The sequence below is a fragment of the Acomys russatus genome, chromosome 12 (assembly GCF_903995435.1).
Source record: "Acomys russatus chromosome 12, mAcoRus1.1, whole genome shotgun sequence".
Classification (NCBI taxonomy): Eukaryota; Metazoa; Chordata; class Mammalia; order Rodentia; family Muridae; genus Acomys; species Acomys russatus.
The window spans coordinates 12,252,666-12,269,498 of NC_067148.1; the positions used below are offsets into that span (position 1 = coordinate 12,252,666).

General features: G+C 46.4%; 1 protein-coding gene across 1 annotated transcript in view; it reads left to right on the forward strand.

Annotated features, from left to right (window-relative positions):
- The window catches only part of Aox1 (aldehyde oxidase 1), a 70,349-nt gene that overhangs the window by 51,987 nt on the left and 1,529 nt on the right, over positions 1–16,833 (forward strand). Inside the window, exons 27-33 of the mRNA XM_051153853.1 lie at positions 4,066–4,161; positions 6,036–6,164; positions 6,768–6,842; positions 8,564–8,616; positions 9,791–9,905; positions 14,793–14,858; positions 16,532–16,720. Of these exons, the coding sequence (XP_051009810.1) occupies positions 4,066–4,161; positions 6,036–6,164; positions 6,768–6,842; positions 8,564–8,616; positions 9,791–9,905; positions 14,793–14,858; positions 16,532–16,720 (723 nt within the window). The remainder of the gene's footprint in view (positions 1–4,065; positions 4,162–6,035; positions 6,165–6,767; positions 6,843–8,563; positions 8,617–9,790; positions 9,906–14,792; positions 14,859–16,531; positions 16,721–16,833) is intronic.

A 16,833-nucleotide genomic window follows, 5' to 3' on the forward strand; every position in this document is an offset into this window, starting at 1 on the left:
AGCTCCCACTGGGAAAATGGTTTGTGTGCAGTGACTCCTTGGGGGTTAATATATTGCTTCCTAGCTGGCAGCTATCAGAGAGATCAGCCAGGCCATCTGTCCTTGAGCAGCCACGAGCAGTGAGTTGAAGGTCATGGGTAACTTGTCAGGCTGCCTGTAAGGTAATGGTGGCATTGTGTAGTATCTCCTCCACCACAAAGCAGGGCAACCTCACTCCCTCACTAGAACACTCTCAAAAGGTAGTTGGAAGACTAATTTTCAGTTACCCACTGGGCTAAAAGTCTGTCTAGATTTCCAGTCAAGGCTAAGAGCTGACTGAGCAGTGAGGACCACTTGCTGCCCTTACAGAGGACGGGGTTTGAGTCCCAGAACCTAGGCTGCTCAGTGCCCAGCTGCCTGTAACTTGGTTCCAGGGGACCCAGCAACCTCTTCTGTCCTCTGAGTGTGAGTGTGTGTGGGTGTGTGTGTGTGTGTGTGTGTGTATGTGTGTGTGTCACACAAATAAAAATAAAACAAACTTTACATTTTTTTTAAATCTCACTATACTCGCAGGAAGACCTACAAAATCTGGGTTTTCATTTTCATGCTGAGAGCACTGAAGTTCAGGGTCTTTCAAAGCCCTGTGCACAGCTCCATGGCTGGGAGAATCTAGGCCAAGGCTGACCCTTGTGTCCAGGTAGCTCTGGAGATTGTCTCCTCAAAGCACGCTCTGACTGAAGTGAGGTGAGGAGTCAGCTGACCTGAGGAGAGAGGAGACGAGGGCCACCACTGCAGCTTCATTGTCAGAGCTGTCTAAGAAGCCTCCATGTGGAGCCTCTGTGCTTAAAGCTTTGCTTAGGGCTGAGTGGAGGCAGTGGGATCTGTCACACACAGAAGGCTTGCTGGAAGGCTCATTCTGAAGGGCTGTGCTCTGCAGCAAAGCAAATAGAGGAAGGAACCAGAGACCCGAGGCCCTTCTCCATGGAAGGCCTGGACGGTTGGGTTTGTCTGCCTGCTCGTTGTGATTCCAACTCCCTTCTGGAAGAAGACACAGGAGGCCATAGCAATCTGTCTCTTAAGTGTTGTTCGCTAAGTAAGGGCATTTACGGGCATGGATATCTCCAGGGATCTCTCTCTCCCCGTCCCCGGGGGAGAGCAACATTTCAGGTTTATGTGCAAAGACCCTTTGTTTAAAATGCAAATGCATGCATAAGTGTGTTGAAAGGGAGGGGAACAGCTGTCTCTGCAGACATTCCCATAGTTACTGGTCACCCGGCTAGTGAGCCTCGCAGAACACAGGTTTGCCCTCAGCATGCCTGACCCCAGATCCGTGTCTTCATTGTCTCTGGGTGCCTTTCTGAGTGGACACCGTTCTCACCCCGCTGCTCAAGGGTTCAAATGCACCCTCACCCACAGGTTCTTTCGTCGTGGGACTGTGAACCCTGAAGGATGTAGGTGGATGACATTTAGTTAACTTCTGCATGCCCAGGGCTTATCACAGTATGTAGAGGAGAGCCCCAGACACTGCATGGCTGAGGAGGCATTTGGGGACTCTTGAGATTACAGCTAACTTATCAGCAATCCAACAAAGTCTTCCCTTTATATTTGAAGACCATTTGGCTTATTGGGCCAGTTGTGCCAGTTTTTCAGCTAGACCTTTGTGAAACTATCTTTTGTGATGCTAAGCGCAGAGCCTGCGGTGGTGCCCACTTAACGGGAACCAAATTTGACGTTTTCAATGGCTGGAGAAGTTTGCAACACCACATGGAACAAATTACTCAGCAACCTCTGATACAAATGCTGCCCTCAACCCACAGGCAGAGTGTTGTCACCAGCAGGGTCGTACAATGGAGAACACATGAAATCCAGGGTAATCATAGCTTAGTCACACATAGCAAGCCCACCTGTGTATTCCCCTCACATCCACCAGAGCCAAGGAGCCAAGATGCAGAACCTATAAACTTACGAAACAAGTTGAGTCTCTGTGCTCTTGCAAGTTCATGCCAAGAACCTAGTACATCTCAGAGATTATGTCCAATTCGAAGGGATGGCTTAGGATATATCCCTTCTGAATACTGTGAAATGTAATAGACCAAAGCCCAGAAGTGACTGCCACATCTGGCACCATAGTGCAGGGCAGCCAGCTCTGGGCTCTCTGAAGAGGACACCACTTCTTATCTTGCATTTGGGAAGAAGTGCCAGGAACACAGAACAGTTTCTCCTAGAGTCACGTAAATACAGTCTGCCATATCTCTACAGGGCCCTTAAGTATACTTGATATTCTAAGACTGTCTGCTTGGGCACTGAGCCTTTGCCTTCCGATACAGGCTATCTTTATTTTGTCAAGACATCGATAGTCTATATCTGTTGGCCAGGAAAACGGAGATTGCGTTCACTGTCCAAAGTGTCTTCCTTGGAATGGTGGCGACTTCAGCTTATTCACTGGGGTAAGGCACACCTTAGGATGCAGATAAAGAGGCAGTTTCCAGGGGTGGTCCACGGGCCACAGGTTAATATGAAAGTCCTTCTGGTGGGCAAAGAGTTAATCTAGGAAAACAGTCCTTACCTGACAACTTACCTGACAAACAGGCTTACCTGACAACTGCATGCAGTTCCCGAACTTTGCTTACAAATCTGAGTAATAACATCTTGGTAGACTCTTAGGTTTATGGAGTGGAAATTACCTTGTTACCAGAATGTTCTATAGATCTTACTTGCCTTTCTAAATCCCAGATTAAGACAGACACTGTGAAGGGAAGGAAGGGTGGGCAGAAACTTGAGGCAGCCGGTCACTCAGCATCCTCATTCAGGAAGCAGGCACCAATGAAGGGTAGCACTCGGCTTACGGCACGCCTTTTATGTAGTCTAGACCGCAGCCTTTGGAATGGCACCACCCACGTTAGGCTGAATTTTCTCACATCACGCAACCCGAACTCCTGAGTCTTTGGTTGGAATGTTCAGATGTTCCTCTCCTAAGTGAGTCTAGGTCCCTGCAAGGTGGCAATCAGTACAGACACTCATAGGTGACGCGGTGAGTTAGACTGTCTAGCCCAGGGAGACTTGGGAGAAGCCACGTGCTAGTCAGCGGCAAGCCTTCCACTCAGTGAGCAGCTCCTTGCTCCTGCGCCCTTATGAGGAACTACACAGTCAAACAGTTGCTCCAGAAGTCCACGGTTCTGTGCCAAGATGGTTTGCAGTGGTTCTCAGCCTGGGGGTCATGACCCCTCTGGGTCTGGCGTCACATGATGCCTTCACATGGATCAAATATCAGATATCCTGCATCTCAGATATTTACATTGCTATCCATAACTGTAGCAAAAATTATAATTATGAAGTAGCAAATAATTTTATGGTTGCAGGCAACCACAACATGCAGAACCATATTAAAGGGTCACAGCATTAGGAAGGTTGAGAGCCACTGTTCTAGGGTAATCTGAGGTCACTTTGCAGCCAAATAGTGATTATGTCTCAGTGCACTTTGTTTGGAGTTGCATTTTGGGGTCTCTATAATATACATTCAGCTATGGAAATATGTGTGTGCCCAGCTGTCCCCCTCCCCCGCTGCCCAGTCCCCTCAACCTATGTATGCATACATTTGCATTTTAAAATGGAGAGAGCCCTCCCCTAAGTAAAGAAACCTAAAATGTTGTTCCTCCCTTGTTGTGGGGGGACAATCCTTGTAGATACCTGTATTCTTACAAACCCTAATTAGGGAGCAGCCCCTTAGGGTCACAGTCCTACAAAAGACACAAAACCACCAAAGATGGTGGGGTGATTGCTATGCAGCACTTGCCCTGCCATTGCCCTATGACTGGGATGTGTGTGTCTGTTTGTGTGTGTGTGTGTGTGTGTGTGTGTGTGTGTGTGTGTGTGTGTGTGTGTGTGTGTATGTGTGTGCGCGTGCGCGTAATATATGATATATCATATATACATATATATATATGATACACAAACATACACACACACACACACACACACACACACACACTAGCAGAGCCTGGACAGAAAGTGTTTCAGTTGCAGCAACATGTTCCAACACGAGTCAGAGCACCTCTTGTGAGTCATCTCTTTTCATCCCCTCCCCAGGCAGCTGCTCTGGTTCACGTTTATCTTGATGGCTCTGTGCTGGTCACTCACGGTGGGATTGAGATGGGCCAGGGTGTCCACACTAAAATGATTCAGGTAAGAGTACAAGCCCTGGCTCCCGTTGTGTGTGTCCTCACAGATGTGTTTGTGACAGAAGTCCATGAGTACATTTCTCTGTCCCAAAATAAATGGGTAGGAGGCTGTCAGTTTGACAGCTTAGGCATTAAGCTATTAGCAGAAACTGGGTAAACAAGTCGGCTTTATTACTGAACACCAGAAAAGCATGTGCCAAAAGAGCTGAAGAAGATCTGTGTTTGTTTTCGGCTCCCATTTGGATAGACTGACAACAGGATTGTTCTTTTCTGAGTCTTTACTGGGCGGTGAAAAGATGCGTAAATTCTGATGGGTGACAATGTTTCTTGCCCTTTTTATATTAAGGGCTGTGGACAATCAATAACATAAATCAGACTTGATATCTCTTGCCAGTGTTTATTAGCGATTCTACTACTGAGGCAGGAGGATCAAGCTCAGGTCAAACTTGGTCACATAGTGACATCCTGTCTCAAAGATAAAGCAGACAGGCAAAAAGGACATTCTTAACAATCATGTTTAATGGCTGTATGGGGAAGGGACGTGTATTTGTAATTAACTCTACCCCAGCTATTGAATTAGTCAATGAATATTTCTCAAAATAAACCCATGACCCTCCCAGTGATTGTTACTGAATGGAATTCCTGGATCATGAGAATGAGTATTTGGAATTACTTGACACATTACTAAATTATTTTCCATAAGTATCTGTAGCATTTCACCCTTAACTAACACTAAATTTGATGAATAGTTGAAAAAATTAGACAATTTTTCAGCTGAATGAAAGCAACTCAAGTGATGTCATTTAGTTTGTTTGTTTGTTTATTTTAATTATAGAGACTTGGGGTGTATAGGATTTGTTTGGGTTTTGGGTTTCATTCTGCTAGTAGTTGAGAACTGTCTAGTTCTACTTTTCAGTGAGAGTTCAGTGTTTTCTTTCTTGGGCCAAAGACCGTATGTTGAGAATCTGTGCACTATCTAGATGCTTCTCTGGGAGCCATCCATAGCGGAAGAGTCCAGGATGCCTGTGCCCTTGGGCAGGATGTGCACAAACTCTATCAAGCGTGCTACTAGCCAGAGAGAGAGAGATGAATTTCAAATCGACTAAAATGATTTTCCCTGACACGAAAAATATAGACTCAAGAAACCTTTGAGTCCTATATTGGTCCTCCACCCAAGCACCACTCTCTCCTCCAGTGAGGCACCTGTTCGTGAGGGCAATGCCCTTCTCAAGAGGCGCTCTGTTCCTGCAGCACGTCCAGAACTGTGCAGAGAAGGCAGGCAGCTCCTGGTAAAGTGATGTCCACTTTGCTAGAATTTTGCAAAGTGCGGTGAGGAGAATAGCATTGATTTCTTTTTTTTTTTTTTTTTTTTTTTTGGCTTTTCAATACAGGGTTTCTCTGTGTACCCTTGGCTGTCCTGGAACTCTCTTTGTAGACCAGGCTGGCCTCAAACTCACAGAGATCCACCTGCCTCTGCCTCCCGAGTGCTGGCATTAAAGGCATGCGCCACCACGCCTGGCTCAACATTGATCTCTTTAATGCAGAGACTTGATGAAGCTTTTCCCCTGCTCTAGCTTGGAGCCTTGCCGCCTTTTCCTGATGTTTCACATGAGAAAAACTCAAAGAAAAAGAAAATGTGTTTAAAACTTGGAGTCCAGACTAGCAACCAGGATTTTAGAAAAGAGGGGTTTTTGTACCCAAAGAAATTCATGGCTCTGTTCCGTCATCCCTGGCGTGCATATAAGGGTTGCACACACACACACACACACACACACACACACACACACACACACACACACACACACAGACACTGTGCCATCCAGGCATGCACTGCAACTGACCAAAGTGTTTGAAAATAAACTACCTTTAAAACTCTAGGTGGTCAGCCGTGAATTAAGGATGCCGATGTCTAGTGTCCACCTGCGTGGGACAAGCACAGAAACTGTCCCCAACACAAATGCCTCTGGAGGATCTGTGGTGGCTGATCTCAATGGGTTGGCAGTTAAGGTAAAACCTGCTGCAGTGTTGTCATTCATTAACTCTTGAGGGTCAAATCCACAGCTAGCGATCAGAAGAGAAAAGTTGTTTGTCTCTTACCATCTCCTCTATCCAGGGTAGGGCAGGCACACAGACCCAACATGTGACATAACAATCAGCGGTTGTGCCTCCTGCTCCACTGGTCAGCAAGTTCTTTCCATTCCATCCCCAAACCCCAATATCTTCCCCCTTCTGTGTTCAGTCAGCTCCTACCTCTTGCCATCACCTTTGGGTGATGTCCTCTCTCCATCGCCTTTCACTCTGGCTTCTTAAAACCTGAACAGAGGTGCCCAGAAAACTAATGTTTTGCAACCGGTGGTTAGTGGTTTGCAATGGTCCTTCTGCTAAGTCTTAACCTAGGGTAGTGTGTAAGGCTTTCATACTAGCACCTGTCGGACAGGCACACACGTCGCTGCATGAAGCCTTTCATTTCATCCTCTACTGTATCGACACCCTGTGTCTCCTTGCACCCATGTACTTCCCGAGATGACTCTGTGGGATGATGTCCCATGCTGTTCTGACATTGATGGTCTATTGGAATTATTAAAAACTTTAATTTAAAATCGCTTACAGGATGCTTGCCAGACTCTTCTAAAACGCCTTGAACCCATCATTAGCAACAACCCGCATGGAACTTGGAAGGATTGGGTAAGACTCGTTGGTTCTCTGTGTTTTATCATGGAAACTAACAAGGTATAGAAGGAGGGAGAGAAACGTGTGCAAATTATGCTTATGGAAAGGGCAAATCAGAGACACCATTGTTGCATGTGGCAAAGTCCCCACGTGCATGGCACGTGGCAATCCATGTACAGTGGGAGAAGTGCCCAGGAAGGTTTGCACTGCAAAGAAGGAAGGTGTCCACACTACTGCTCCTGCCGTAACCTATGCCTAATAACGCTTCTTCCTGTGAAACCTAGGTGCTTTTTCAATAACAGTTGTGTGTTCTTTTCTTTTGGACTTACTGTTCCTAAAGTAGAAAAACAGTGCTGGGGCCATTTTGTGACATTCACGTAGACACTCCTTTAGAGCCGAGGAATCAGAGGGTGGCGAGATGGCTGAGAGCTGGAGAAGACTTGTTGCTCTTTCAAAGGGTCCAGGTTCAATTCTCAGCACCTACACAGCTGCTCACAACTGTCTCTAACTCCAGTCCCTAGCCCTTTCTCCATCCTCTGCAGGCACTGCACACGCCATAGTGCACGGACGTATCCACAGGCAAAACAGCATACACATGGAAATAAAATGAAATAATTTATAAAACTCAAATAAGAAACCAAGCCATGGGGTAGGATCTATATAGATCACAAACAGCCAGTAGACTGGAGATATCCACCTGCTCCCGGATACACTTGCCATAAGGTTGGAGGAGAAGGCACACATTCTATTGTCAGCTAACTTTCCAAAGTGGCAGATTATTAGGTGTTAGATGCTATGGGCCATACATTCTTACAACCCTGGCAAAGCTGCCATGCCGACTGCTCTAGATTTTTAGTTGTGCAACCTCAGAGCGGGCGCTTGACAATGATTCTGCTTGGGAAGATTCCAGGGCTGAGCTTGCTCAGTGTGAGCATGCATGATTAGAATGCTGCTGGCTTGTTCCGCCACTCGCATCTCACCCAAAAGCTCCAGCTATTTCATAAAGGCTCATTATGTAATTAATAATTATGTAATATGAAACTTTACAGTCTGTTCTTGGCATCCTTGTTTTTTCCCTGCCTAGTGTTTCCTGAGCCCAGAAAGATTGAAAATGGCTGTCTGGAGAAAGTGGTACCCTGTGATATGTAATTCAGACACACGTCCTTTGCCATCCATTACAAAGCACTACCATGAAACCCACGTCTTCTGTATGCTGCACCTCTCACCATTTCTCTTAGAGCTAAGAATGTGGAGCTGACCTTTGTTTTTCTGTTTTGTAAGCACCCATACGTACTTGCAGAACCAGGAGAGCGTTTGATGTAATTGGTACGACTTTAGCAAAATCACTCCCCTCAATTGAAACTGTAATGGGTGCATAATATAAAGCTAAACGTCAAGCCATTGTTTCCAGAAATTGGCCATGTTAATAGTCCGAGTCGTTCCGGATGACTGAGTGGGTCTTTTCATAAGCAGGACGTGGGTGGCCATTAAAGTTCAGCTTATGAGCCTAACATATCATGGCAGACATTTATTACAGCCGTATGCATTGAGCAAATGCCGCCCCTCCACACAGCAAGCCGCAAATGCTTGTGGAGACAGAGACTGGATGATGAGAACGGGTCATCTCGGGCCTTCCTCGTTATTGCTTTACTTAGCACATGGTACAGATAATGCTAAACCGCTGAGCGGTTCCCTTGGGAGCCCTTGTTATGTCTTGTTCTGCTCACCTCTTCCAGGCCCAAGCTGCTTTTGACCAGAGCATCAGCCTCTCAGCTGTTGGATATTTCAGGTAAAAATGTCCCTTCAATCATAGTCCTGGAAAAGGACAGTGTGAGCTTGAGGAAGAATTTCAGTTCCAGATGCAACTCTGTCCCCCTAAAATGACTCTTTAGCTTTCGTTAGCCTGGTTTTAGAGGGAGTATTTGTCTGCTAGTTAATCCGGGTACCTAGAAAGACCTTTTCTGGAGAAATGGTTCACATGGGTGAGCTTGAATTGAGAGCTGATTCAGATCACACGGCGGCTTATGATATGTCCTTCTGGGAAGTAGCACTTGGAATCCACAGTGGTGGCTTTTTGATAAATGAAAATGTCATTTATCCCTCAAGTTAAGAAACAAGAGTCATGGGTGAAAAAATAAGCCAAAAATAAGATAGACACCTCCCAGAGGGAGGGAAGGGGGAGGGAGGGAGAGAGGGACAGGGAGGGAGAGAGGGAGGGAGGGAGGAAGGGGCAGGGAGGGGGGAGGGAGGGAAAGACGGAGGGAGGGAGAGAGGGAGGAGAGGGAGGGAAGGAGGAAGGGGGGTATCTTACTGTAACTGTGGAGCCCCACCACCCCAATTCTAAGAAACCATTTGGAGACAGGTCCAAGCTCATATTCTCACTTTGCCTGGGACCCCGCTGCCTTATCAGGAAAAGACACTGGAAGTGTTTCCATAGCCACCTCCAGGCTGAGGAGCCAGGAGAGACATGGGAGGGGACCTAGCAAGCTGCTGGTCTGGGTTTCTTTTATCATTGACATTCACCTGGTGTCCTTATAGGGCCATGAGGGGTGGAGCCAGCATAGAACCTGGTGGTGAGCCTGAGCCCTTACATAGCGCTGGAGAGATGGGGGGAGGGGAGACACACACCCCCTTGGAAACAGTGTTTGGCTTAAGATGCAGGTTGAATCCCCCAATCTGAATGACAGAACCCAATGTCCTCTAAGGAGATAATCCTTAAGTCAGAAGCTGACCTCAGGAGTAACCTTCTTCGCCAGTCAGGGTTAAGTGCATGTTTTAACCAGGCAGTTAAAAGTGAACAAGCCGCATGTATTGAGCACATTTTTGAGCATGTGTTATGTAGTGGCGTATCCCTGTACACATGCGTGCTTCTGACTGGCACAGCTCCCTTTAGGCTGGTGTGAACATCACTGTCTGGGACTTGGTCAGTTCACAGTGCTCCTCAACACTTCTGTTTCTTTTAGGGGTTATGAGTCAGACATGAACTGGGAGAAGGGGGAAGGCCATCCCTTCGAATATTTTGTCTTTGGAGCCGCCTGCTCAGAGGTTGAAATAGACTGCCTGACTGGGGACCATAAGGTTAGTCCCACCTGGGAGAGTCTTCTGACTGTACTTGCTGAGGAGCTTAAACCCCACACGTGCTGCCTCCCGGAGGGAGGTCGGGTGTGTGGCGGTAGCTCTCTGTATTTACCCAAAGGATGATTTCTCTGTATTACTGGAGAAAAAACAAACTCATCGATTGCCTTAGTGGTATAATACCTTCCACAGGAAACAATTGTCCTCCTCCTTACGTGTTTCATTTTTCACATTTAACTGGAACTAGGAAAGAAACCACTTCAAAACAGCCTGGCAGAGGCATGCATGTAGGCTGTTGTCCCAGCTGGCAATCCTGGCCTCTTATGAGGAGTGTCTCATGTGATATTCTTAAAGGACACCATAAGCATGCATAGCCTGCTAGCAAACACCAAAGGCCACCTCAGGCCAGGCAGTGGCCAGCCAGGCCCTCTCCTTCCATAGATGAAGGGTCATCTTATACTTTTAAGGGGGGCTGTAGATTCACACCCGTGAACGCACATGCGTACCAGCATCGGGGACTCAGCTTCCTTGCTCTACTTGGCCTCTAGTGGTAAAGAAAACACTCATTGGTCATTATATGAATATATATATATGTACACATACACATATATTCATATATGTATATATACATATATATTCATATATATGACCACAGATACATCAAATGGGATTGCAATAGCCTTCACAAATGTCATGTGACTAAGCAACTAGTTTAGTTTAGTGATAATGTGCCCTAAAATCTGCCTGGAAGCAAGCTCCAGCTTTTGATATTTCCAAATACCCTTTGTGCCTATCTTCTTAGATGGTTTTACTATGTATAATTTTTCACTTAATATGTTCTTAGCATATTTTTAATCTTTTAATTTTCATGAGTTTGAAATTATATATACCTTTCTTGGACCTCTCATTGGAGTATTTAGTTTGTCGGGATTCTAAGTCCGACTGATTCTCGTTGGGGGAACTCGGGACTGGGTCAAGGGACTGGTTACTGCAAGCGTGCCTGGCACTGGAGTAGCTGTCCCACTCTGTGCTGAGTGCTGTCCCACTCTGGTGCTGAGTTCTCTCATGCTGACTACTTTCTGAATACCTTTTCCCTCAGACAAAAAGTTATTGGAAACATTAGATTTTCTTTCTTATGCTTTGGCCTTGTTAAGAACAGTAAAAGTTAACCTGGTATCGGTTCGGGCTTGTGTTGTGTTATTTGTTTGTTTACTTGTTTTGGTATGACTGAATCTGTCTTGGTCCACTAACACTTTTGATGCAAGGGACCTAGGTTGCTAGACACCCATAGTCACTATAGACAGGCCTGGGACAGTGGTTCTGAGTTTGTTGTGTCACACTAGTGGAAATTAAAGGCGTGGACTCTCGTGGGAATATGCAAAGTAGAAGCTCTACAAAGCGAATACAGAACAGTGGGAATTAAGGGAAAGTGAGAGGCTCTTCAGAGAAGAGGCAGTTCCCAAAGGGAAAAAGCCACTGGACTTCTTAGGCTAGTGGTCACTACAAGGCCGTGGTGGAGACTAAAGGCCGTCTGAGTAACTGCCATGAGATTGGTTAGTTCTCTGGGAGTATCATAAGCGGAGCCAATGGAATCTCCCCACGTGATATGAATGTCCCTCTAGCCCAACCGGGGGGGAGGGGGTGGGGGGAGATGTTCATGTGCTACCCACCCAGTTAGGATGGTGGAAGGCCCCATCCACCTCTGTCCATCCCTGACCTCTGCTCTTTAGCTTCTGCCCTTGTATCCTTGACTGGCATCGCCATGGTCAACTTTGCAGGTGTCTTGCTGGGGGGTTAAATAGACTGTGTTTCCTGCTTCCAGCTTTACCACAACAGAGAACTAACTCTCTTCCTGCCACCAAGAGGTAGCTGCAGTCTTTCTTGGTGACCTCATGTTTAGCTCCCAGTCTATGGAGTGGCCTGGGATGTTCTCCGAGGTAGAGGTCTCTTGTGAGGAGCCGCCCTTGATTACAGTGTGGTGTGTTACGACGGGCTGCATTAGGCATAAGGATATAGGAAAGGACAGGGATGCTTTATCCCTATGTCCCCCATGGGCGAAAGGCTCTGGAGTAGCCAGTGTCCTGTCCCTCCTCTGTCTACTTAGCTTAGTTGTCTCATCCGCAAATATAAGCCCTCTTACTCAGCATCCTCAGAGCGCTAGACATTGATGTTTTTATTCCTTCATCTTCCTTTTAGCCTCTCTTCTCACAGCACCAACATGGCTCCCTGTCCTTCTCCCCACAGATATAGGTCTTGTATCAGTATGCACTTTCAATATATGTCTTGTAGTGTATTCAAACCATCTTAAGAGGTGTGCAATACTGGTTTTCAGGGTAGGCACCACCCACAGACAAAAGGCGAGTATATGACAGACTACCCAAAGGCCTCCCTGTTTCTCAGCCATTGTCATGTTGGGAAAACTGCCTTCCGGAAACACTTACCCGAGTTTGAACCTACACCTATACATTAGATGTATCTAGGTAGCTATTTACTGCTATATAATAAATTGCCACTGAAGGAGGCCCCCAAACAATGGGGTGTCCTCCCAGACCCCAGATTAGGCACAAACCACACGCAAACACCTGTCTTCACAGAGACATCCTTTATTAAGCAGGGAAGAAAAGTTAGTGTCTACTTTCTGACTCAGGCAGAAGACAGCAGCCAATGACCTTGCAGGTGTTGTTTTTAGAAGAAAAAAAGAGGAGGGCTGCGTTAGGGTGTGCTAGGATGTGGTGGTATATTAATCGTGTGAGCCAAAGGGGGCTTTTGATTGTTGGACTATAATATTTTGACAGCTGGACCTTGATAGTCAACCTCAGGAGGAGAAAATGGCCCAATAATTGGCTAGATCTTGGTGGCTAGCTTTAGGAATTTAATCTAACTGTTTTTAGCAAGGCAGAGGGGAATGGGAGAGAAGCACAGGGTTTGCCAGAACAATGCTCACCATGCTCAAGTTGGCCAGAGTCCCACAGCCCGCAAAATTAGCCACTTAAAATAAGGTTTCTTGGCTCTCACAACCTCTGAGGACTACGCATCTGGATCCCATGGTCTGTCTAGGTAACCCTAGTTCCGGGTTTCTCCTGAGGCTATGGTCAGGCATTTGGTGGGGGGCTACAGTCATCTCAAGGTGAGGGCCAGAGAATCCTCCTGTAAGCTGTATCACATTGTTAGCGGGAGGCTGTGGTTTGTGCATGGCTGTTAGCCAATATCCTTTCCTTGAACGACCTGTTTGTCCACTTAGTATCCTGAGCATGTAGCAGCTGGCTTCGTCAAGAGGTACCGGTCACAGAGAAAGTTGAAAACACAAACATGTGAGAGCACACCTAAGATAGGAGCCATAGTCTTTTCTAACCTCATTTCATAATGATATGCCACTGTCTGTGCTGTGTCCCAGTGTCACAATAACCAGATTTGACAGAGATTGGTGGGAGGGGCACGCACAGGCTGTGAACACCAAATGGAAGAGTTTGTTAAGTGTCCCTGTGGAGACAGACCACCACACAGCCCAGACCTACAGAATACAGTGACAGGGAGCCATATACCCCAGCCTTTGAAAGCAGAACCCTCACTAACATTACACTTCAGAGACCATCGTCACTCACACCAAAGAATCTACTGGCTTGTTGGAGGACAGGAGTGTTACTAGCAACCCCAGGGAAGGCCTTCTCATCTCTGCCATTTTAGGGTATCAGAAAGCAAGTCAGGAAGGCAGATTGATTCTTTCCCCACCCCCACATGAACAACAGTTTAAATGCTTTTTTTTGCTGATGCTTCGTAACTCCGCGTTTTGGGAAATAACTCAGAGTGGGGTGGACTCTGTATCGGCTTGGATAGCAGCTGTAGAGTTTTTGCAACAGAGCCTTTGAAGGCCAAAGATATTGGCTTTTGCTGTTTCACTGTTTGTTGTGGGAGATTAAATTTAGTCTCTTGCATCACCCAGCTTGAAGCCAAACAAAGGCAAATGAATACTTTATTCTTTTCTTTCCAAAGAAAACATGGTGCTTAATCTGGTTAGGAGTATTTGTGTGAGGGCTGGAGAGATGGCTCAGTGGTTAAGAGCGCTTGCTGTTCTTGCAGAGGACCTGGGTTTGGTTCCTAGTGACCTCGGGTGGCCTACAACCATCTATAACTCCAGTTTCAAGTGATATGACCTCTTCTAGCCTCCCCAAACACACACGGAGTGCTTGTACAGACATATAGGCAAACACTAATCCACATAAGAAAAAAAATAAAGAAAACTTAAAAAAAAAAAAAAAGAAAGAAATTCAGAATAGGGTGTGGGGATGGAGCTCAGTGATTGGGTGTTTGCCTGTGATGCCTGAGGCCCTGGGTTCAGTTCTCAACACTATATAAGCCAGCAGGGTGGGACGTACCTCTAATCAGTGGGGAGGTGGAGGCAGGAGAAGCAGACACTAAAGGTCATTCTTAGCTACATATCACACAAAGCCAAAAAATGTTTTTAGATAATAAACTGTGTCACATAATAAAATCTTTTTGCTTCTTTTTAAAAATTATATATATATAATTATATATATATATATATATATATATATATATATATATATATATATATATTATATAGTATGTATGTGTGTGTGTGTGTGTGTGTGTTATTCTTCCCAGGTATACACCTGCAGGCCAGAAGAGGGCACCAGATCTCATTATAGATGGTTGTGAGCCACCACGTGGTTACTGGGAATTGAACTCAGGACCTTTGGAAGAACAGCCAGTGCTCTTACCCTCTCAGCCATCTCTCTGGCCTTCTCTGCTGCTTCTTTATCACGAAATAATGTGATCCAAAGAAAGGCTTTATCCCATACCTACCAGGATGTGTTTCTCAGCTTCTCTGTGACTTATCTGCATTAAAATATGTATTTTTTTTTTTACTAGAATATCAGAACAGACATCGTGATGGATGTTGGTCACAGCATAAACCCAGCCATTGACATGGGCCAGGTAAATGTAACCGCTCTGCCTTGTTTCCTGTTTGTGGGGCAGAAACCGCTGTGAGGTCTGAGGAGGAAGTGCACACTCGCTGGTAACCTGATTCTTCTGCCCCTTTAGTCAAAGCCTTTCTATTTAGACTCCGCTGCAGAACCTGGATTTCCTAACATCTACAAAAAGGGAAGAAACGGTACTTTGCATAGTTTTTAAAAGACACGTGAAGTCTGACTGGAGGGCTTGAGACAAGCAAGGGGAAACCTAGAAGTGGGTGCCAAGCCTGGGGGATGCAGAGGAGACAACACCAAGTACTGAGCCTGGGCGCACAGTGGGCTCTGACAGACATGGGAGCCACACGGGCTCTTCACACGCTTGTTTACTCACACGTGTAGGTGAATCGGCCCACTACCTCTAAGTTACAGCGTCCTGTGGCATCTCTCCACTTGTGCCAAGTCACTGGGAAATGGGGGAGGAATGTGTGGAGTGGAGACATGACAGGCCCACTTCAGGGTTAGGAAGATGACCTTGTGGATAAAGTGCTTACCTGAGCGTGAGAACCTGAGCTTGGATCCCCAGTGCTCTGTAAAAGCCAGGTACCGCAGCACACATCTGTGATCTCAGCACCAGGCTAGGACGGAGACAGACTTATTCCTGGAACTCATCTTGGGGCATCAGGGAGCTACGAGTTCAGTGAGAGACCCTGTCTCAAACAAACAAACAAATTGGAGGGCAATACTTGAAGGTACCAGACATTTAATCTCTGGCCTCCATGTGAATGTACACAAGCATGGACATACATACCCCATATGTATGCACACTTGCATGTACACACACACACACACACACACACACACACACACACACACACACACACAGGATTTGGGGTATTTAGTATGGACCAGGTAGGTAGGCTAGAATGAGCAAAGATATTCAAGTGAAAGAAGAGTAGAGGAAATCGCCCTAAATACATAGAGAATACTGTGGTTTTGGCTGGTATGATACTTGGCCAAGACCCCTGGTACCTTTATCAGAGGACCCAGCCATAGGGCTTGGGGAAGAGAAGAGGCTGTGGTTGATAGGGGCTTGACAAAAAGCAAGCACTTAGCTCAGTGGTTGGAGGTGACATGGTCTGGGAGATCATTTGGCACTTGAGCGTGATTTATTGAACTTGATGATCCATCCCCGGTGCTTTCGGTCACTTGACTGTGTGTAGGAAGCTGGGCATTTCAAAGCTGTAGAGAAGACTTGGAGAACACACGGGTCACACCCTTCCCGTTACAGGGGACTAAATGGGCCTAGACAGGAAGCCCAGGCAGCCTATGAACTTGTGTATGGTGAGAGGGTGGACTTCCCCAGCGCTGAGGACCTTTCCCTGGTCAGCTGGGTCTGTTCAAAGTCAGTCAGTGAAGATTTCCATTGGTTGTCTCGTTGTTTGAAAAAAATGAAGGTAGGTGGACAGGCCCCATGAGAACTCATCTTGATTGTCATCTCAGTGGCTAAGCCAAGACTTGGAATTCAGCACTGGGTGGGATACATAGACAGATTTTCAGATATACTTCCTGTGACATTCTCCAAGATGCCTTGGAAGACCCCTTGAACTGTAGCTCTAAAGGTCAGAGAAGCAGCGTGCAGTTGAGATGCTCTGGGCTATAGTGCCTCACAGGCAGTAACTCCTCCTTTCCTGTCAGATCGAAGGTGCATTTATTCAAGGAATGGGACTTTACACCATAGAGGAGCTGAGTTACTCTCCTCAGGGCGTTCTGTACAGTCGCGGTCCAAACCAGTACAAAATCCCTGCCATCTGTGACATCCCCACGGAGATGCACATCTCTTTCCTGCCGCCACGTGAGCACTCAAATACCCTGTATTCATCTAAGGTAAGTGACGCGCTATGAGCAAGCCAGTGTTTACTTGGTATCTGTAGGGTGGTCAGACATTGGTCAGCTTGGTTGTTTGACATTTTTCCTGCGATTACAGAAGCATCCTTATT